Here is a 23945-nt window from a genome sequence, read left to right on the forward strand (position 1 = left end):
ATAATTACATGTCCTACTAATTGGGATGATGAGTTTTAAAGTTTCAGAGCTTAAAATCCCTCTGCCCTGCAGGGTGAATCCTGTTGAATATCACTGCATTCCTGAAATGAGACACAGTCACCCCACAGGAAAGGTGGAATTTCTAAGACCCCAGCACTTGTATTTTCAAATTCGATGGAAGTTCCCATTTTCTACCAGTCAGTTACCAAAAAAAAAAAAAAAGCCAGAAAGAGAGAAAACACCAGACTTGGCTGCTTTCTGTCCCCTTTGTAGCCCTATCTCGACAGGACACAAACATGTGGTTGGCAATCCCATGAGCTCCATACAGTGAGCTTAACATGACTGAAAAACCAGCTAACGTCTTCCAGCAGGTGAGCCGGCGCCTCGACGAGCGCCGTTCAATAACTACCAAGACTGAAAACCACATGGCTTTTGCCATGGGCAAGACCAGGCCTGAGAATGGCTGTCTGTCTCTCCCTTACCTTTGGCTGCATGGGTGGTGGAGAAGGTGCTAAGACCGGATCCGTAATGTAGGTCTTCTTTGTGCTGGGCGGTTGGTACGGCCCAGTTGGATTTTGAGCCATGGTGTTAGCTGTGGGATAGGCTGGCTCAGGCTTCCAGGTGTTTTGTGGCACATAGGATGGTTCCGAGCCATTTCTTCCTCCATATCCAGGGCCTGCAGGGTAGTAAAGATCTTGATACCGCCCCTGTGAAGGTGCATAGCCACAACCAGGCTCTGAAGGACGTGCAGGCTGGGGAGCATACCCATAGTCAGGGCCACGAGGCTGAGATGGTGGCCCTGGGGGGCGTGCTGGCTGAGGAGCGTAGGACTGGTTTGGACCCAGGCTGCCGTACTGAACTGGCTGTGGGCCAGGTGGCTGGAAATGAGGGCTGGGCTGGGCCGTTTTCACCTGTACGTTGAACGCCGGTCGGGTGGGAGTGGACGCAGTGATATAAGAAGCTGGAACTGGTTGTGGCTGCGGTTTTAGCGTACCAAGAGGAGTAACTGGGATCGGGGCGGGCGGAGCAGCAGATTGCACTGGTGCCTTGGCAGTAGACTTCTTGGTGGCAGTGAGAGGCGGCTGGTTGGGAATGATCATCCGCTTGTGCCCAGTAACAGGGGTAGATCCCGGGGGAGAAGTAACTGGAGAGCCGGTGGGGAACCCAGAGCTCTGTGGAACAATAAGAGGAGAAAAATGTTATCGCCAGCAAGAAGGAAACATACAACCGGTAAAAACAAGCAGCTAGAGTTAAATGGAAATAGGATTTTATAGCAACATCTGCACAGCCATAGAACCTGCTTCGTAAAGCAGGAATGTACCTGGGACTACACATTATAAAGTGGTAATAGCAGAGCAGGGGCAAAACCCGTGCAACAGAACAGAACGGCCAAGCAGGATATTTCATTTTTCTCTGGGATTTTGCCTCTACAAAAATCTGCCTTAAACAAAAGCTCTTGCTGGAGAATAATAGGAGGGGAACCCATGTGCATAGTTGTAAAGATTCCTGTAAAATAAGAGAGCTCTGAAATGGAGAGGACTCCGAACTGTGTTCGCTCCTGCTCACTGATAAGGAAGATCTTTTTAATACGCAGAAGGCAGTGCAAAGGGATGGATTAAAAGCAACTCCCATGGAAGTGTCCTCAAAGCAATACACATTACCCCAGATCAAATGCCAAAGAAAAATACAGAGCTATGCTAATATACACATATAAAGCCTGGTTCTGGTCTCTATTATGCTGGTGTGAATCTAGAGTGATTGCCGTGAGGTCAAAAGGTATAAATCTAGTGTAAGCGCAGAGTGGGGACAGCGGTCCTGAAGGCTTAAGTCCTCTGAATCCAATGTGATCAAGTTATAAGGAACAGGAGTGGGATTCAAGAGACAATGGTTCTGTTCACAGCTCTGCCATGGATGTGTTGTGAGATCAGGCCTGTCCCTGGGACTCAGTGGACAAATGCAGAATTAGTGAAACGACAACATCACAAGAACTGAGCAATAGACTGAGGGGATTTTAGGTCTCATGTGTGTAAAATATTTGTTGTTTTGGTTAAGACCTATTTAACCCCACTGCCTAATGAAAGGACACCTTTGCTGATGATCCAACAAATCAAAAAAGGGTGGGAAAGTTCTTAAAATTCACCTCGTTTTCCTCGTTTTCTTTTAAAAAGTTTATATATTTTCCCTGCTTTCATTATACAGGGGAAGAAGCAGAAAATTGAAGAAATGCAATTTTAAAAATTTTTTTGCTTGTCACTTTTAAATTGGTCTGAAATTGGTCTTTGAGGGGAGGAATAGCTCAGTGGTTTGAGCACTGGCCTGCTAAACCCAGGGTTTTGAGTTCAATCCTTGAGGCGGTCATTTAGGGATCTGAGGCAAAAATAAGGGATGGTACTTGGTCCTGCTGTGAAGGCAGGGAACTGGACTCGATGACCTTTCATAGAATCATAGAATATCAGGGTTGGAAGGGACCTCAGTAGGTCATCTAGTCCAACCCCCTGCTCAAAGCAGGACCAATCCCCAATTAAATCATCCCAGCCAGGGCTTTGTCAAGCCTGACCTTAAAAACTTCTAAGGAAGGAGATTCTACCACCTCCCTAGATAACGCATTCCAGTGTTTCACCACCCTCCTAGTGAAGAAGTTTTTCCTAATATCCAACCTAAACCTCCCCCACTGCAACTTGAGACCATTACTCCTTGTCCTGTCCTCTTCTACCACTGAGAATAGTCTAGAACCATCCTCTCTGGAATCACCTCTCAGGTAGTTGAAAGCAGCTATCAAATCCCCTCTCAGTCTTCTCTTCTGCAGACTAAACAATCCCAGTTCCCTCAGCCTCTCCTCATAAGTCATGTGTTCCAGACCCCTAATCATTTTTGTTGCCCTCCGCTGGACTCTCTCTAGTTTATCCACATCCTTCTTGTAGTGTGGGGCCCGACACAGGACTCCAGATGAGGCCTCACCAATGTCCAATAGAGGGGAACGATCACGTCCCTTGATCTGCTCACTATGCCCCTACTTATACATCCCAAAATGCCATTGGCCTTCTTGGCAACAAGGGCACACTACTGACTCATATCCAGCTTCTCGTCCACTGTCACCCCTAGGTCCTTTTCCGCAGAACTGCTGCCTAGCCATTCAGTCCCTAGTCTGTAGCTGTACATTGGGTTCTTTCAAGGTCCCTTCCAGCTCTATGAGACAGGTATATTTATTTTTTTAATGGTTTTCCAAGATTTTGTTGAGCTTTCTGCAGGGGAATGAATTCCACCCAGAATCAATTCTATAATCTAAGAGTCAATTTCAGCCTTAGTGGAGGCAGATGCAGCCCTTGTTGAAGTGAATGGACCCCAGGCTGGTCTACAGTAAGGCTACATTCGACTTTAGGCAAATATCTGATCCCACAGATTACCAGTCTTGTATGAGTTGCTACCAAACCCCAGACAGCAGTGGAAAGAGGGGCACTATAGAATTTATAGACCCTTCGTAAGTTGCATATGGAAAAAACCATTCAACCTCCTGTACACAACACACAAAGAAAACCAATAAAAAAGAATAAGAAAATCTCAAATTCCGTCTGCCATTAGGCAGAGAATTTATAAAGATTAACTAGCATAGGGGATTTAGGTGCAAACATTTCCAAGTGTGCTGTAGTGTTCTTAAACAACTTACAGCTGCGGAGGCAACTTTGGAGCAAACCCCAATTGTGAAGGAGTCACCATAAACAAATGTAGAGAGAGAAAGGAAAACATAACACACACCTGACTCCAAACCAGTGAGAGAGGCGAAAGAAAACAAGGCAGTAAGCTTCAGCTGGAGAAAAATACAGCGACTGTATTTAACCCCTGACCTTCCAAACAACCATGGGATTCCTGGGAAGGACAGTAAAGTGAGCAGGGTGGAAAGATGCGGGAGTGAGCATAGAGAAGCTATGGGGAGGAAGTGACTCAGGGCCTTGCAGGTGAGGAAAGGAGCTTTTTTGCTCACCTAATGAGAAACTTTGCTTGTTGCCTGATCTATTGCGCCCAGTGAATGTGGCATTTAAGCCTGAGCATGCTAGAAACTTGCCAGTTTCTCCACGTATTTTGTTCTTGTAAATGAATATGTGTCCACCTACTGTAATGGGATGAAAGGGCCGAAACACAGCAGAGCGTAAGTACAGTACCCCCAAGAAAGTGCTTTTTGCGGGGCAGAGTGGGGAGAAGCTGGATAATGTTTTAATGACAATGGGCTATTGGAGGAGTGGGGAAGGGGGAGAGGCCCTGTTCACCAAACCCGTGCACAACTTCTGGGTTTGAAAAACAGGCTCTGAGAGAAGATAATGAGGAACTACGGCAAAAATACAAGTGTAGTTTAAATCTGCACGAAAATTCAACAGTTTTAACCCTTCCAACCCACAATATGGGATTTTTTCCCCCTTTTTTATAACTTCATTTAGTGTGTTGATTACAGACCTTCTTCTTCCACCACCGCCCCCGAAGGCCAGAAACAAGGGAGACTTGGTGTTTCACAGGGAAAGCACTCTCCATCCCAGACAGCACCCTGTGCTTGTTGACTGGGGAGATATAGTCCAAAAAGGGCCCAGAATGGAGACCAAATGAACAAAGAAAAGAGCACAAGGAGCAGCTCTCCCTCTCGCAATGTGGTCTAACCATGGTTAGAGCAGGGGACCGGGAGCCAGGGGACCTGCGCTGTATTCCCTGCTCTTCCCGAGTCACTCTGTGACCTTACACAAGTAACTGAGGGGTGTACTGTGTCACTCAAACCACAGCCAGCATTCAGATGGAGGAAATCTGCACCAGGAGGAGTCACCAGAGGCATTCAGCATGACTCACCCTGAATTCCTCTGGCAGTGTTGGGGGAAGAAGGGGCAAAACCAGTTAATAGGGTGTGGTCAGAGAAAGGGGGCAGGGCTATGGCTTTTTGGGAAGTCTAGCACTGCTGAGAGCATAAGGGCTCCCTGGGAGGACAAAGTCAAGTCCTGTGTCTGTCTGTCCCCTGAGCAGGGGCAGAAGGAGAAAAGGTCTCTTGACCCGCACAGGGCTGGCCACTATCTGGTCTTCAGCACCTCTGGTTACACACACGACTATTCACCAGTATCTTAGCCCTCATTCTGAAATGGGGGCTCTCCAGGTTAAGGTAACACAAAGGTGGTAAGCCAATCGGAGCTGGGGATGGTGCAGGATTCTTTCTCGGGTGGTTCATATTTAAAGGCACCGCAGAAGAAGGGATTTGAAGGAGGAGAGGAAGGTGCTCAGATACCAAGGGGACACGCGTGATCTAGACAGCCAACGGCAGGCAGGTGAGCTAGGTTAGATGGATTTGTCTATGTATATGTGGGTGTGTCAGCTAGACAGAGGGATTACTATAATGAAGGGGACAGTTCCGCACATACCGTAAGCAGCAGCCCAGAAGTACACATGAAGGAATGAGTGGAGAAAAAAAGAGGGCTCTTGGAAGCTTATGTATGTATCCCTCTTTCCAGCAACTCTTGCGTGGCCTGCTTCAAAAGCAGCACATTTGTGAGTGACCAATCACACCAAAACATACCTGTGGCATTCGCCAAGGTTGTTTCCACACTAATGCAGGCTATTCTGCTGTTTGCGTACTAGGGGAAAGCACCTAGTGCACTTCGGAAATGCAAATTACGATCATGTCCGTTACCATCACCTCCTTCTTGCAAATTAATATTGCAAAGAGAGCGTAAACCAGAAACCCCACATGCTAACAAACAGGGTTGAAGAGAGAAACAAAAGCAGGAAGGAATTACATTCAGAACCACCTCTACTGTCAGAAATAAAACAAAATCAGAGGTTTTTTTAAAACAGAGAAAAAAACCCAAGAGCCTTGTTAAACACAGATGGAAGTAACCTAAATGTACTGCCTCGTCTATGAATGAGTTCGTCCAGCAGCAGAAAGATGAACTAATGGTCACAAAATCAAGTGAAGCTGCGTTCAGTGCACAAAGAGAAAAATACTTAAGTAGACAATACCTTGGTTTAGGTTAAGGGAATCATTTAAATCAGCAACTACAGTCCTGTCTTTTTAAATAAAGTGAAAATGTATACATTTCTGCATATACATTAAGCCTTTCCATGTGCAGCAGACAATCAAGAGGATACAATGCTGGCTGTACAAAGGGTTCAGGATGGCCTGGGGAGCTAGATTTTCAAAGTTGCCGATTTGCACTTCTTAGGGCTACCAAGATGCATTTCCAAAGCCTGAAGGTTGACGCGAATATTGACTGTCATACAAGTTATTTATGCATGCTTAAATTTAGACTAATTAGATGTCTCACTTTGAAGAGTCCTATCTTCATTCTTAGGTGCCTAAATACCTTTAAAAATCCAGCCCAAAGAATTTACAGTCTAATAAAAACATGTTAATTCAGTAGATTGATTTATTCTCTATCAAGATCCCACTGCAAATTTGTATTTCATTCCCAAGAAACGCAAATGTCTTTATGGCATGCACTGTACACAAATCAGCAGTTACACTCCTATGGTACAGCTGTATTTGTGTGGATACAGCTTTAATAGCTAGCTACCCAGGCAGCAGCCAGGTATTTGAGGAGTATTCCCAGACATTTCACTGAAAGAATCATGGAGAAGTCTAATAGTCTTTGTCTCAGGCTGGATTGAAAAGAAGGGGCCCAGGCTTTGCATATGCCATGAAGCAACCGGAGGAACACTAGATAGTTCTCAAATATATTTCTTCTCCCCCATTGCCCCCCTCTGCACCTGCTGCAGAATTCAGGTGGGTCAGGTGGGGAGGAGGGGAGTCATCAGCATGGTCATTACTGTTTCCGCTAAAAATTTCTTGTGGTCTCGGACATGACACTAGATTGAAACGTAAGGAAGGAAGTGATGGAGGAAGGAGGATGACAACAACCAGGCCTCCAGCCCTTTATCTTGGAGGACAACTTCCAGCTATTTACAAGTGCAGAGCAAAACCAGACAAAAATCTTAATTCTGTGCTCAACACATGGACCAAATGATGTGGGCAAATCACAGTCTTCCATTTACAGCACTGCATTCATTCTGGAGAGGTAAGGGACATCTAAGAAGTGCAGAAGCCTATCAGGCTACTGCTGTAATTTCATAAACAGACCCAATTTGTTCCCAGTGTACCTCTGGCATGGTCACTAGCATTATACCAGGGATGAATTGAGCTTATCTTCTTTGGGTCCAGATTTACTTTAGATTTGTTTTCCCCGGTGATGGAATTGCGGGTTCCAAGAAAACATTGCCACAAGACTATTCCTGCTTCGAGCTTTTTGGGTGATAAACTATCACCTAATATGAATGAGGAAGATTACTTGAGAGATGGCGTGGCTTCGAAAAGAAGGACATATTAATTTGGATAAGTAACCTGACCTAATGACCACAGAATTACTGGTGTTAAAATGATTGTCCATATCTGAATCGTTGGATCTCAAACTTTGCCCAGAAAGGTTCCCAATTTCATTATCAAAACCAAAGCAATATTTTAGCCACTGAACAGCATAAGGGACCACGGTGCTATCACCTTTTACATCAAATCAACACAGAAATAGTTGACCTAAATACTTTTAACTTTGGTAGACAACAAAAGGACATTGCTTTAGTTTAATTCATTGAGAAATCTTGTTATGATTAAAATGGACTTGTCTCGCAAATCCACCAGTCTGGTTCAGCTGAACTGAGCCATCTACCATAAATTGCATGACATTGCCACATAAATGCATGACATTGCCACATAAAAACAAATACTTTGATAGATCTTGGCCAAAATGCAACAAAGGTTGTTGACCATAAACATAAACAACTAAACCTTTCATCAACTCATCTCGTGATATTCCAATAACTTCCATCCCTTATGACTGCAGAGAGAAAACAGAGCCATTTTGGACTCCAGAACTGTGTGGCAATGGCTTTCTACATTTGCTGAATTTGTGGCTTATAGGCTCAACAGTAAATAGCAAGAGCTGGCATGCCAGAGTCCATCCGTCCGTCCCCCGTCAGCTCTGAAGGCAAAACTGCTGAATACAACCCAGGAACAGATTACCACAAACGGGATGAAGTGATGCCACTTCAAGTCAGTACATGCAGAGGAATGGAGAAACAAGCTCAGGAACATGGGTTTTGCAGAAGGATGTCAGTTTAGCAATGCAAGGAGGCTCATAGCAGCCTGACGTTCAGCAACGAATGTTATACCTTGCTTGGCATAGGCAAGTAATTGCTTTGCCAGCCACAGGTGAAACTCCCCACCCCCATATAAGCAAAGTATTGGTAAGCGAAGTATTTTATGACTGATGCTATTACTAAGCATAGCAAAGCTTATACAGTTAAAGTATCATTATTAAGCCATCCTCAGACTTATGAACTTTTCCTCTTATTGCTACAATATGATATTTATAGTTGAATGGAAATACGATTCAAGATACTGTAGTTCATAGTTATGATGAGGGCGAAAAGAAATGTACAGAGAATGCAGCTATCCCTATGACTATCTGTAATGAACATATGAGCTACAGAAAGTGAGAGTATGTGTGTATATATATATATAAAACAGACACCCAAACCCACACACCCCTTTTGGAACAGTACTGTAGAACTTAATAGAAAATTATAGCATTTCTTTAGGGGTTTTAAGCCATCCCACAGAAGTCTATAGCAGGCATAGAATTCTATATTAAATTCTACTGAAGAGTCATCCTCCCATCTCTTCTCACCCCACCCCACCCCCAAAAAATTACAAAAATGAAATAATTTTCCACTAAATTCTGTAGGTTTCTTTTTAAAAGAGCAATTTCTATAGAACATTGTTGGTTTCATCCCCTTTAAACTTTATATGGCATTAAAATGATGTGTATTTACTCACATGAAGATAATGAAATACATATATACTCATACAGCAGTTGCTTTGAGTTTTTATTACTTAATTTCATATTTCTTGTTCAGGATTCCATTTATTTGTAATATCACTTGCACTTAATTTTAAATTTATTCATATTTTCAAACTCAAAGAGCCAATTGCCCCAACTTTAAAAAAAAAATCTTTCCACAAAAAATCTGAATGATGATGTTGTCTCGTCACTTCCTGTGCAACCATCTGTTTTTGTTCCTCTTTTCCATACTTTCTTGCACTCTATGCACACAGGAGTGCAGAAGAGTAAAAGCAGCAGTGGACTAGCCTGTGCTCATGTAACATCTGCTTTCTTAAAGTTCAATCATGGTAGTGAATCGCTCATCTGCCAATATTGATAGTGAGCTACAAAATGATTTAAATTACTAGCATGAATGGTTTTTTTTCTTTTTTACCCAGCGTGAACACCCACCTTTTCTGCTGACCGATGATTTCCAGCCAGCAAACCAGATTAGAGTATCGTAGTTTGTCCAATGGCTCCATTTGATTCTAGCCCACTGCCCGTGTAAACAGTGTTCTTTTACTTAACAGCTCTGTCTATGCTATCATAGAGAGTTAAAGAATTTTAATGTCCACAATGATCTCAGCTTCCAAGTAAGAAATTCATAAGTATATCTGATTTGAAAGAGAGAGAGAGAGAGAGAGAGAGAGAGAGTGTGTGTGTGTGTGTGTGTGTGTGTGTGTAAACTAACATATAACTTATACACATAATTGAACATGTGGTGTAGAAATTTTACATATTGGGATGAAACCATATTATATATGTATATTAGTTTCATCCCCATATATGTAATTTCACCACATATTCAGTTATATGCATATGTTTTTACAAACAGACAGACACAAACACTATATATACATACCGCCCTGCGTACATATATTACATTCTGGACCCGATGGGGCAAGCTGACCCACCATAACATGTTCAAGGGTCAGTCCGAGGACCAATTCTATTCAACTTATTCATAAATGATCTGGAGAAAGGGGTAAACAGTGAGGTGGCAAAGTTTGCAGATGATACTAAACTGCTCAAGATAGTTAAGACCAAAGCAGACTGTGAAGAACTTCAAAAAGATCTCATCAAACTAAGTGAATGGGCAACAAAATGGCAAATGAAATTTAATGTGGATAAATGTAAAGTAACGCACACTGGAAAAAATAACCCCAACTATAAATACAATATGATGGGGGCTAATTTAGCTACAGCTAATCAGGAGAAAGATCTTGGAGTCATCGTGGATAGTTCTGTGAAGACGTCCACGCAGTGTGCAGTGGCAGTCAAAAAAGCAAACGAGATGTTCGGAATCATTAAAAAAGGGATAGAGAATAAGATGGAGAATATGTTATTGCCCTTATATAAATCCATGGTACGCCCACATCTTGAATACTGCGTATAGATGTGGTCCCCTCATCTCAAAAAAGATATACTGGCATTAGAAAAGGTTCAGAAAAGGGCAACTAAAATGATTAGGGGTTTGGAACGGGTCCCATATGAGGAGAGATTAAAGAGGCTAGGACTTTTCAGCTTGGAAAAGAAGAGACTAAGGGGGGATGTGTTAGAGGTCTATAAAACCATGAGTGGTGTGGAGAAAGTGAATAAGGAAAAGTTATTTACTTGTTCCCATAATATAAGAACTAGAGGCCAACAAATGAAATTAATGGGCAGCAGGTTTAAAACAAATAGAAGGAAGTTCTTCTTCACACAGTGCAGAGTCAACCTGTGGAACTCCTTGCCTGAGGAGGTTGTGAAGCCTAGGACTATAACAGGGTTTAAAAGAGAACTGGATAAATTCATGGAGGTTAAGTCCATTAATGGCTATTAGCCAGGCTGGGCAAGGAATGGTGTCTCTAGCCTCTGTTGTCAGAGGGTGGAGATGGATGGCAGGAGAGAGATCACCTGATTATTACCTGTTAGGTTCACTCCCTCTGGGGCACCTGGCATTGGCCACTGTCAGTAGACAGGATACTGGGCTGGATGGACCTTTTGTCCGACCCAGTATGGCCATTCTTAAATTAATTTAAAATTCAGAATAGTGTTAAAACAAATCTGGGAAAATGAAAGAGAAGCATAATTTTGTTACAACACAGAACACCATCTAGCAAACACTGATACTCAAGTAAAAAGCTATCTAGATACTTAGAGAACACTGTTTCTTTATTAAATTATATGGGAATTATGGTCATTTCCTAACAATTTCATAGAAATGGGCTATATTATTCAATTTGTTGCTAATAAGGTATTTACTTAAAGACACATTAGTTTGATAGAAATGTAGCATCTGGTCTGCTACTTTTGTTTTCCAGACATCCTATCAACCTAAAACGTCTATGTAAAGTAATAATGGATTCTTGCCTCACTTGGAGATTGCATTATCAATTAATCTAGTTTTCCTAAATCTGCCCAGGGAAACAAAATAGTGGACGAGAAGCTGGATATGAGTCAGCAGTGTGCCCTTGTTGCCAAGAAGGCCAATGGCATTTTGGGATGTATAAGTAGGGGCATAGTGAGCAGATCGAGGGACGTGATCGTTCCCCTCTATTGGACATTGGTGAGGCCTCATCTGGAGTCCTGTGTCCAGTTTTGGGCCCCACACTACAAGAAGGATGTGGATAAACTAGAGAGAGTCCAGCGGAGGGCAACAAAAATGATTAGGGGTCTGGAACACATGACTTATGAGGAGAGGCTGAGGGAACTGGGATTGTTTAGTCTGCAGAAGAGAAGACTGAGAGGGGATTTGATAGCTGCTTTCAACTACCTGAGAGGTGATTCCAGAGAGGATGGTTCTAGACTATTCTCAGTGGTAGAAGAGGACAGGACAAGGAGTAATGGTCTCAAGTTGCAGTGGGGGAGGTTTAGGTTGGATATTAGGAAAAACTTCTTCACTAGGAGGGTGGTGAAACACTGGAATGCGTTACCTAGGGAGGTGGTAGAATCTCCTTCCTTAGAAGTTTTTAAGGTCAGGCTTGACAAAGCCCTGGCTGGGATGATTTAATTGGGGATTGGTCCTGCTTTGAGCAGGGGGTTGGACTAGATGACCTACTGAGGTCCCTTCCAACCCTGATATTCTATGATTCTAAAATCCACCCATTGGCAATTGTAATTCTAATATAAAAAACCTAACAGCTCCTTCCCATTTGTCTCCAGAACGGAGACATGAATTTGTCAGATGGGTGCATATTGCTGAATGAGGTGACTACTTATTCTGAAAATCAACTTTTTTCCAGACCACTTAATATCATGCCTTAGTTTAATACCCGGTTTCTTTATACACTGCACTTCTCCCAGCTCAGCAGCTTTTTAAAAAGAAGTCAATTAAACTTCAGCAATGATGACCTAATGAGCCCTTTTCGGTAATGATTTATAATGGTCTTCACTGATACTGTGTCTTAAATCAAAATCAGATCTCAAGACTTTTGCTTCATGACTACTGATTGAGCTAAAAGTATCAGGGTGGAATTTAGCTAAGAGCTAGAACATTCTATAACACCTACAGTACCTGGGTTACATTTAAAAAGACATATCAGGCCAGATTATGAGCTCAGCTACACCGGTGTCAATGTAAAGTAAATCCATTGACTTCAATTTACTTTGGTTTTACAAAGGTGTAATCGATCAGAACCCGGCTCATTGTTTCCTACACATTCCCCGCCTCTCTCCCCCTGAAATGTATTGCAGGTTTCTATGCAAACTGTAATGAACCTCACAGATAACACCTCCTCTAGGTAATAATTATCATGCTCCGCCGAAAAATGAACAGGAAAAAAGACCTCTTCTTTTCAGATTGCTGTAACCTAAACCAAAGCAAATGGAATTTATAATCTATGCTAAATATAGGGTGCACTGGCATCAGACTGCAGCACCTCTGAGAAGTGAATCAAATGCATAATAGCAATGGTATCTAACAATGAATCTCTCTAGGTCAACCGTTCATTGGGACCCATACACAATTACACAAAACACTTTTGCACATGGAATTCAAAACACGCCATCTAATTTAAGACAGAAATTCTCCTCAGCCTCCATTTCTGTTACATCAATGTATGTTGTTTCTACTAAATTTTTATGTATTTACTGACAATAACATCTAAATTATGCATTCATGTGGTAGCTGTATAAATACATACTGATGGCTATTGGGATTTATAGCCTAACTGGTTTTGACATTTTAAACTTCACAATTTGAAACAATGACTTTCTAGCCCAGGGGAAGAAGCTTTGGGACTTAAAAGAGTAGAGATTCTAGCTACCTGAGCAGCTTGGCTCCCACAATGTTCTAACAAGAGACAGGCCCCATCCAAAGACCCAAAAACTCTGAAAAACACTGGGTCCAGAGCCAAGCGTTGCAGCTTTCATGTACATTTGTCTTGGGCCAAAGCAAAACTCCAGATCTGAACATTGAGGTGGGGGGGTGTTTAGGTTTGGAACCATTTCTAGCTTGCACATGTCAAAAATTCCTGGCATACTAAGATGTCAATGAATCTCTCCTACGTATAACCCATAAAAATTCACTGAGAGACCCGGTCATTAAAACACAAAGCAATGCCATTCGATAAGCTTTCAGAAATGTAATTCTAGTCTTTGTGGACTCTTTGAATTCTCTAAATGAGTCATGGGCATCTCTGTGGAATTGTAAAAAACGAAGGTTAAAGCAGATTAATCCCGCCCCTTGAATTTACAAGTACAGCTGTAAAGTGTGGTTTGCCAGAGAAAAGATCTAGCTGCAGAGCACAGCTTCTCTTGCCCTGACCAAGCAAGCTGCCCGCGCCCAAAGCTCACCCTTGCCGACAAGCTAGAGATAAACCACATTAAAGAAAAACGTAATTTTTAAAGCCTCACAGGGCGAGTAATGTAAAAATCAATATTCTACTTAAACGGCACAAAGCAGGCTTTGTCAAAGGCCGAAGGATCAGGGCTGGGCTATAGTGGCTGGGAGGCCGGTCAGTCACAGGATGCAATGGACAGGAGGGAGGAGAAAGATCAGGGATATTGTACCAGGGGCAGGGACAGGGGAAATAAGACCCAAAGCAATCAAAGAGAGATCAGTGAAAGAGGCAGCCCAGGTGGCTTTAAGGGTCAGGCTGGAATTTCTGTCAGGTGGAGTGTACTGGTGAAATTTACCCTATCCCCCAAGCCTCCCTTGGGCCAGGGTGAGGGGCTGCCTGTTTACGTCTCCTCCTGCCCGGGGGCTTTCTGCACCATCCTACGGAGTTATAGCCCTGCTTGGCAATTCTACAGGATGGTGAAAATAAACCCAGAAAGGAATTATTCCGTGTTCATTCTATGAGCCAGATCCTCAGCTTGTGTAAATTGTTGCAGGTCCATTCAGGTCATACTAATTTACACCGGCTGAGGATATGGACCTATAGATTTTAGAGTAATTTCCATAAAATCCAGTCAATGTTACCAGTTCTTGTTTCAAGTCTAATAATATTTGGTGCTTTCCTTAAAGCCCCAGATCCTGGAATCACAGGATTACTTGAGACTCTTTCTTTCTTTCTAAAGCTTGACAATGTGCCCAAAGTGACCCCTAAAGCCGTGGTTCTCAACCAGGGGTACGTGTACCCCTGAGTGTACGCAAGGGTCAACAAGGGGGTACATCAACTCATCTAGATATTTGCCTAGTTTTACAACAGGCTCCATAAAAAGCACTAGCAAAGTCAGGACAAACTAAAATTTCATACTGACAATGACTTGTTTCTACTGCTCTATATACTATACACTGAAATGTAAATAGAATATTTATATTCCAATCGATTTATTTTATAATTATATGGCAAAAATGAGGATGTAAGCCATTTTTCAGTAACAGTGGGCTGTGACACTTTCGTATTTTTATGTCTTATTTTGTAAGCAAGTAGTTTTAAGTGAGGTGAAACCTGGGGGTACGCAAGACAAATCAGACTCCTGAAAGGGATACAGTCATCTGGAAAGATTGAGAACCACTGACCAAAATGGTCAAAAGTCAGAAGGAAAACAAAAAATGAATCCCAAATTCAGGATATTTCTTGGCTTTAAATCATTAGATTTTTTTTTTAATCTCATGATTTTGCACAGTCTGACGTGAATTTTTGAACAGCTGGGGTTGGCAATACCGAACTCTTTTACATTTCTATTGGTTTTATCCCTATCAACTTCTCTTGGACTTTTCCGCGAGGTGAGGAAAGAGACTGGAAGAATGAAGAAATAAGAGGGTATTATTAGAAAAGGACACATTCTGCTGTCTGTTCTTTTGTGGCAATTTTTTTTAAAAAAATCCCTACTGCATTGTTTCCCATAAGTGGACACAGATTTTCTTTCTTAAAAAATTATTCTTAAACAGAAAATCTCCTTAGTCAGATTCAGCAGCAGATTAATCACTTTTGCAACCCACAAAAAAAAAAATTTTTTTCTGGAAAGCATAACTGTCTGTAAATGACAACATTACTCTCTCTGCTGCTAAGACGCCTACAAGTTCTCTCACTTCCATGACTCAGCACCAGAGAAAAGAAAGAGAATAAGGAGTGAACTTTCCTATTGAACAAAAAATGTTAAAAACAGAACCCACCTCCCTCCCTCCCCTGAAAAAAAAAACCTTGATGCAAAACCAAACTCTCTGCCCATCAATCTTGCTCCCATTTAAATCAATTACAAATATCCCAAAGACTTTAAAGAGGAGTTGGCTCAGGCATCAAAATTAAAAGGCATGCAAATATTGAAGAGCCTTCCTTCCCCCCCCCCTTTCTCCAAATGAGTATGTCTGTTTCAACAAAGAGGAATTTTATCTCCATTTATCTCCTGCGTTGGTCTAATTTGGTAGACAAATGAGTTGAAATTTTGCTTGCCTGAAATGAAAATTTCCAGGAGTTCTAAAACAACCACAAAAACAAATCACAGAGACTGATGGTGAGAGGAGGGGAATTTTATTGGGACTTTCCCTAGTGCAGTATGGTTGTGGTCTGATCTAGCCATGTAAACAGCTCACAGATTAAATGCTGCTTTAGAAAACGGAGTGAGCAAGGTCTCTGCTTTCCTTCTCTGGAGTCTCCGGGGGCAGACCCTTTGAATCTAAGGGAAATTCTTAGCTGGGATGAAGCTGTGAAAAGTATACTGAGTAAGGCTCGTACACTGGGTGGCTCTTCAGATGCCTTCATGTGAACTCACGTTGATACTGTGGTGACAGGTGTCTCGGAAATGCTGACAGGAGATAGGGAGAGTATCGGGGTACCTCTTATGCTACCCTACCACAATCCCAGCATACAGGGTGGATGGGACCCTAGTTAAGAGGGCAATATTAGTTTACCTACCAAAGAGAGACACTATGGAGCCATGGGGAGAAAGAGCTGACTTCGCTACCCAACTTCATGGGGGCACAATCCTAATCTGAGTTCCACTCCCAATAGTGTCTTCTACCATCTGCGGAGGGGATGGGGTCACCTGGAACTTCTGTTCCTGAATGCGGGCAATGCAGCTACCTCTGCCAAAGGCCTACCCCAAATGCCTCCTCGATGAACTGCCCTGTCTATTAACAGCTGGGAGTCCTCCTGGAGTCCCTGTCACTAGTTGATCTCTGCATCAGTGGAGTTAACCCAAGGAGGGACTTGGCCCGTTCCTGTGCTGTCAGGGAGTTGTGATCATTTAAACCTTTCCACGCCGGAAACCATAAATGAAAGACTTTAGCCATTAAAGTTGAAATTTAAAGCATTGCCTTGGGGTAAAGGCTTTTTCTAAGGCACTAACACTATTAGGTCTTTAATCTTTCCACTGTTAAGATTAATGTACTGTACAATATATACGAACACTGTCAGCTTGCACATCATCATCCCAGGCCATCTATGCAGGGGATATTGAGGAAAGAAAGTATAGAATCCAGCCATCAGTAAAATCCAGCAAAAGCAAGAAAAATAATCTCTTCCTTTATTCCATTGCTGAGAGTACAGAATTTTCTGACCAGCCTTTGGGGAAAAAATGCCGAGGAACAAGATGCTTTGTTCATGAATTTCAGATAATCTAAAGGCAGGTCTCAACCATCATCACACCATGGTTCTGAAGCCACCACACCCAGGCACTCTGTGCTTCTCTCCTGAGCCTCATGTCTCAGGCAGAGCACTGATCCCAGGACAGCACCCTATGCTGCCTGATGTATGACCCGGGGGCAAAGGGAATGCTGAGCTAATGAACTGGGGCTATTGCTCTCCAGCTCTAAGGATAAGAATCACCAGACTAAATGGACCAGACCTTTTCCTCTGCCACATTCAGAGTCCCTAATTTTTCACAGCCAAGTGCCTTGAAACTTTGGAAGGTAAGGGAGAGCCAGCAAAGGGCAGTGGTAAAAGTAACAGACACCATGCACCAACACACACACGGATTCTCACTGATTGTGCACCCACTGCCACAGACAATATGATTAATCCCAGAGGACACCAGTGGTTTCACATTCCGTGCAGGCAGAAGACATCAATTGCTTAGGACAGCAGAATGTTTAGAGACTTGAACAGCAACACCTCTAGCATCGGGTGCTGATGAGAGAGAGATGAAATGGCATGATGCTCTGAATCCAAACGGCCCCACCTAGCCTCTGTATTTCCCAGGAAAAAAACCCCTTGGAACAGTATAGGAATTAACAGTAGCAGACCCAGAGTCCACTTCTTGAAGCTGTACCGTTCCTCTGGTGACTTACAGATTTCTAGGGCCAAATTCACCATCACCACATCGGCTTAGACCAGCCACAATACTATGAGGCAAGTACCTAACTATTAATTGCTACAATTATTCCACCATCCAAAATATTCACAGATTTCCTTTGCAAAAGGCTTAAATTCCTGCTCGGACACCTGGATAATTCCAAACTAACCATTAAAATAAGAATTGTTTGAAAGCAACACAGCTTGCAGAGAGATCATAGACGTCTAGGTCTGGAAGGGACCTCGATAGGCCATCTAGTCCTGTCCCCTGCACTGAGGCAGGGTCAAGTATGATCTAGAACAGTGGTTCTCATCCTTTCCAGACTACTGTACCCCTTTCAGGAATCTGATTTGTCTTGCTTATCCCCAAGTTTCACCTCACTTAAAAACTTACAAAATTGCTTAGAAAATTAGACACAAAAATACAAGTGTCCCAGCACCCACTGTTACTGAAAAATCGCTTACTTTCTCATTTTACCATATAATTATAAAATCAACTGAATTGTAAATATTGTACTTACATTGCAGTGTATAGTATATAGAGCAGTATAAACAGATCATTGTCTGTACGAAATGTTAGTTTGTACTGACTTTACTGGTGCTTTTTATATAGCCTGTTGTAAAACTAGGCAAATATCTAGATGAGTTGATGTACTGCCTGGAAGACCTCTGCATACTGTAAGGGGTACATGTACCCCTGGTAGGGAACCACTGATCTAGACCTGCCTTGACAGGTGTTTGTCTAACCTGTTCTTAAAAATCTCCACTGATGGAGGTTTCTGCCAGGCTCTCAAAACACTTTAGCAACTATCATACTTTTAGCCTTGAACATCCTTGTCAAGTGGAAAGTATTTTTACCCTCGTTTTACAAATGGAGAAACTGAGGCACTGGGCAGTGAAGTGGCTTGTTCTTGGGGCGAGAGTAAATTTGGAACAGAACCCAGGAGCCCTGGTGACTCCCAGTCCCCCTGCTCTCACCACTCAACCATATCATAAGCACAAAGACAAGATCATCGGTTTGCCTGCCTTTTTCCTCCAGAGCCTGGACAGATGGTGCTGGAGGGATTTGAACTGCATTGTTTGAAACACTATCACTGAGAAATATGTTCAGAGATGAAGATTCAGATGTAAACAAAATGGCTTATTTCAAACAAGTAAAAACAAGTAAAAACGTTTCCTTGCAGGAAACTTACAAGGAGGAAGAGCCTACATCCCCCCCCCCCCCCGCTTCGTCCTTTTTTAAGTGGTGTCTGGAAATAAACCCATCAGACGGCGGAGCTGCTCCCTGTATCACAGTGGCAGATGGCAAGCAAGGTTCAGGACTCAAGTTCTAATTCTGCAGAGTTGCGTGGTGAATTCTGCAACGAGGAAGAAAACACAACACGTGCAGGCTGCCGTCTGCACTCTCATAAATCGCGAGCAGCACAAGTTGTTCTGAAAGCAAGAGTCAATTGCCTGTCGCTTTATTTCTGTACATTTCCTGCAGGGGTCTCACTCAATAAGCGAGAATAAATGTAAGGGCGAGAGTCCCTATTAGGAGCAGCCTCGTCAGCATCGCCCAGCCAAGCATTTACGTCATCAGCATGCCAATTTAATCAGACCTGAGCAGTGATACTATAAATGGATTACCATGCCAGCTAGTGTGGTTACCGAGGTAACTCAGCCTTTTGTGCCATGGATACAATCGGCTTAATGATAATAAAAACCTCAGCACAAATGAAACAGAAGGAAAAACCTGGCAGGGCTGAGGCATACACAAGCCCCCCTCCCTCCTCCCCGACGCTTGCTGCAATGAAATTAAGTGCCGCTGTGATTTGTATGCACAGCATTCCCATAGGGAACAAGTAAGTAAATAGAACCGGCGGAAATAATTAATGTGGGCCTGCGACTAATGCCGTCAGCGTTACTTAGTCATTTCACAAACAGTGGATGAGTGAGAGAGATGCTCCACATGAGCGGAGCAGCTCACAGGGAACTTCAGGGAAATATCTGCCCGCCGACAATCAGTACTAACTCTTGGTCCTTAGCTCTCACAGCTCTTTACAAAGGTGGGCCAGTGCCATTATCCCCATTGGACACACTGGGGAAAGTGAAGAAGTGAGAAACTAAATGACTCGGGGCGCCATGATCATGCAGAGGATCTCTAGCATGGTTACATCACTCCGGTTTCCAGACAGCCAGTCCCATGCTGCCTCCCTGGACAAGTCACAACCTGATGCGCCCTTCACATAACACAATAACCACGGATCATCCAATGAAATGAATAGACAGCGAGTTTAAAACTAACATAAGGCAGTACTTCTTCACACAACACACAGTCAACCTGTGGAACTCCTTGCCAGGGGATATTGCGAAGGCCAAAAATATAACTGGGTTCAAAAAAGAATGAGATAAGTTCATGAAAGACAGGACTGTCATTGGCTACTAGCCAGGATGGTTAGCGATGCAACCCCATGCTCTGGGTGTCCCTGAATCTCCAATGGCCAGAAGCTGGGACTGGATAACAGGGGATAGATCACTTGCTAATTGCCGTGTTCTGTTCATTCCCTCTGAAGCATCTGGCTCCGGCCACTGTCAGAAGACAGGCTCTTGGGCTGGATGAACCATCGGTCTGACCCCACGTGGCCGTTCTTATGTTCTTTGCTACCTATCACACCGCTCCACATGCCACTCACCTATTCTGTCCCTCCCCCCCCCCCCAGCTCTTCGATTCTGGTGCTGCCTGACGCCAGCATTCGCAGGGCTGCAGCAATCAGCTTGGCCAGTGCCCTTCGCTGCTTGGAGAGCTCCGCTTCAGCACCATCTCCTGTGCCACGGGGAGCAGGGAGGTCACCAAAGAACATGCCGCCTGGAGGCATGCAGAGAGAAGCCGAGCGAAGGGAAGGGATCTGGATGGGGTCCCACACAAGCCACTTCACAGAAGGCCCCACAAAACCTAGAGCCAGCCTTCTCCTGGCTCTCTGTCTTGGGAGAAACCCTGGCCCCACTGGACTCAATGGTGAAGATCCCTTTGATTTTAATGGCAATGAAATGTAACCCCTCAACTCCTCTAGCTTTATACACAGTTTAGCATGACGCTTCCCATGGATGCTGTTCACTGGCATATTTTCATGCCCAGGTGCTGGGGGGCAACTTTCCCATGAGAAACACACTTGCAGAATCTGGTGGACTATGTCACCGTGCCAGCACATGTAACTGATTGTAACATGCAATCCAGCAGCCAGAGGATGCCCATCCGGGGGAATTGCATCCACAGTGGGAGAGACCCTACAATGCTGCAGGTGTGTCTTTAGGGGGCTTGTTGGAAATCTGGGCTCAGGGTCTGAGTCAGGACTGTGCCACGCAACAAGACATGGGAAGAGTCTGCCAGCGAGAGAGGGGTGTGCGCGTGTGGTGGCAGGTGGAAATGTTAAAAAAAAAGAAAAAAAAGAAAAAGAAAGTTTCGCTTTATTTGTATTAGAAAATAATGAACACGAGGAAGCCAAAGGCAAGGGAGGTTAGCAGCGAATCAGCCAGTTGACTGTGCTTTCATGTTCTGGGCTCACTCAGGCCCACACCGTTTCACTCACTGATGCCTCAGCGAGAACCACCATGGGCTGCATTCAGATCAGCCACAGAAGCAATGAGAGTGACCCTTCAGCTCCGTGCTGCTACTTAGTTGTGTTATTGGCTAGGCGTATTACGAGAGCGCCTCGGAGCTCCGGTCATAGACCCGGACCCCACTGTGCGGCTAGCTGCGGAACAGACACAGAACGAAGACGGGCTCTGCCCCAAAGAGCTGACGATCTAAGGATAAGACAAGTGACAGCAGATGGATACGGACGGGGGGAGCACAAAGAACCAATGAGTCAGCATTGGTCAGCATGATAGGCAACGCTCTCAGCTTGCCAGCTGCTGAATGTGACTCCCCTGCAGCCACAGTCCAGAGGCAAAAGGTTCAAGTCAGTGGGACATCAGGGTGAGTCTGGTGCATTTGATGTAACAGGTTTATTTCACAGGGATCTGCCACTGAATTCTCAGTAGCCTGTTGCATCAAATACCTATTGACTGCGGTGTGGCAGAACCTAGGGAAAAATGCCGGGTTGGCTGACGAAAAGTCGTAATTTGCCCACCGTGGCTGGAGCACGGAGCAATGGCAGAGCAAGCTTTCCCCACCCTATCCCATCAATGGACCAGGTCCTGCAGAGCTTTGCCTTGGGCTTCAAGGGGCGCAGGACCACGCCCAACTCCCTGACCCAGAATGATGCCTTTTTAGCACGACCGTAAGCTGTTTCCATGGTCTGTCCAATCCTTGACCTCTAGAGCTTGCTGCTGGGATTGGTTTTGTGATGTGGACATTTCCCCATAGGGCACTTGTCGATTCCACAAGGAACGGCGCATTCTCAAAATAAGGACTGGTGAAATCAAGGGTTACTCCAGGGGGGGAATTCTACTCCGAATACACCCCCGCGGAGCAGAAGTGTACTAGCCCCTCTGAGGAATTTACTATGCATTTATGGAGAGGCAATTAAGCAGTTGCCTAAGGAGCCCTTTTTAGATAGGATTACAATAGGTTATTTTTCACTGGGGGCGGGGTGAATCCTCCTCAAATGACACCAAGTTACTGTGCAAAATGAATCTCTTGGATGGAAAAGATGATGGGATGAGAACAAGGATTTAATGACCTGACTTAGCCCTTCACTTTCAGCAAGTAAGCATGTCTGCACTGCTTAACATCAGCAGGAGACAGTCAAAGGATAAGCACTCATGAACCAGAGGGCAAACTGCAACACGCCAGACCCCTGGCACAGAAAACATTAGCACAGTCGGCATGGAAGAAAAGAAGCCCTCATGTTTGTTTAAAATTAAAAATCTGCATGCCAGCTTGAGACACTGTGATGCTGGAGAGACAGAAAGGCCCAACAATCAAACACTGAAATACTGTTCTGCAATCAAGTGAAGAAAAAACGATTTGGCAAAGGGAAATCCTGCTATTCAGCATGCTGGAATGCATGTCTCCACAGGAGTGGCTTTTGTGTTGTCTGCAAATGAAATCAATGCCCATTTGGGCAGAGAGAAAGCCACGACACGGACATGATGGCTTTAGCACACATTCTGTGTTCCTTGGGCAGGGGATGACGGGAGGATGTTTGCACATACAGGCACCAGTCTTACAAGTGCTTGGAGCTTGTTTCAAAGCCAAGTGGAGCTCCGAACGCTTGCAGGATCAGGGCCAGGACAACACCACTCTGCATGTGTGGAACCCCTGTCATCCGAGCCTCTCAAATAATTCATCCTAACAAATACCCTGGCAGGCAGGTATGGATTATTACAGCCATTTTACAGCGGAGTGAGCTCTGGCACAGAGAGGGCATGACTTCCCCTCTGGCCACAGATCAGATCAGCGAAAGAGCTAGGAATAAAACCTAATTGTCCCAGATATGCCCTAACAACAACACTTTGCATTCCCTCAGGCAAAGAGCCCAGGGGGTTGAAGCAGTGACTGCATGGGGAAAGCAAGAGGCAAAAGGTTCTGTGTAAGATCCAGAACAAGCTGCGGAGAAGTAAGGTCACTGGGGTTTTTTTATTCTGTACCCATGTGACAAAGGGTCACTTTTAGGGTGACCAGATGTCCCGATTTTATAGGGACAGTCCCGATATTTGGGGCTTTTTTTTTAATATGGGCTCCTATTACCCCCCCACCCCCATCCCGATTTTTCACACTTGCTATTTGGTCACCCTAGCCACTTGACCTCGTGTGGTGGAGCAGGGGGTTCTGCCTGTCTCATTACGGCAGCAGGGGGATTAGATCTCTAACAGGTTTAAGGAGAGTGATGAAGCAAGTTTGAGACTGATGGTCCAGGCAAGCACGCAACAGCAGGTCAAGGAAAACAAACAAAGTGGCAACCTTATGGTCAGCAGAGAGAGGCTGAGCGTCACATCCAGGACTGGTCCACACGGGACAGTTTTACAGATAAAACTTATCTTATTTCGGCACATCTCTGTATGTGTCTACACTCAACTTTGAGTCCTCCAGGTGAAACCTGGATGTTCTGTCGGTGGCTGAAAACCCCTCCCTGAACGACGTGTGTTTTATCGGTGCAATGTCAGCGTGGACACTGGACTAGTGTCCCAGTACACACCGTCTGGTAACAGTTTCAGTTGTCAGAGGGCTGGGCAGCAGCCCAATCTGGGGAGTTAGAAAAGCAAGTCGTACCTGTCCATTTGCTTATGGATATGTACACAGACTCCTATAGCAAGCCTCCATTTTAGGCCCTGATTCAACAGAGCACTTAAGCATGTGCTGAAAATGTTCCATTGACATCCATGGGACTTAAAGCACATGTTCAAATGATTTGCTGGGTCAAAGCATTAGGGTAGTCTGCAAATTACAGCCCCTATTTCT

At 44.1% G+C, this 23945-nt stretch overlaps 1 protein-coding gene across 1 annotated transcript in view; it reads right to left on the reverse strand.

The window, feature by feature from the left end:
- Positions 1 to 23945, reverse strand: part of LPP (LIM domain containing preferred translocation partner in lipoma) — a 432571-nt gene that overhangs the window by 148214 nt on the left and 260412 nt on the right. Inside the window, exon 8 of the mRNA XM_084639858.1 lies at positions 483 to 1172. Coding sequence (XP_084495984.1) covers positions 483 to 1172 — 690 coding nt within the window. The remainder of the gene's footprint in view (positions 1 to 482; positions 1173 to 23945) is intronic.

Source organism: Lepidochelys olivacea (genome assembly GCF_965140295.1).
Source record: "Lepidochelys olivacea isolate rLepOli2 genome assembly, chromosome: 9".
NCBI lineage: Eukaryota > Metazoa > Chordata > Testudines > Cheloniidae > Lepidochelys > Lepidochelys olivacea.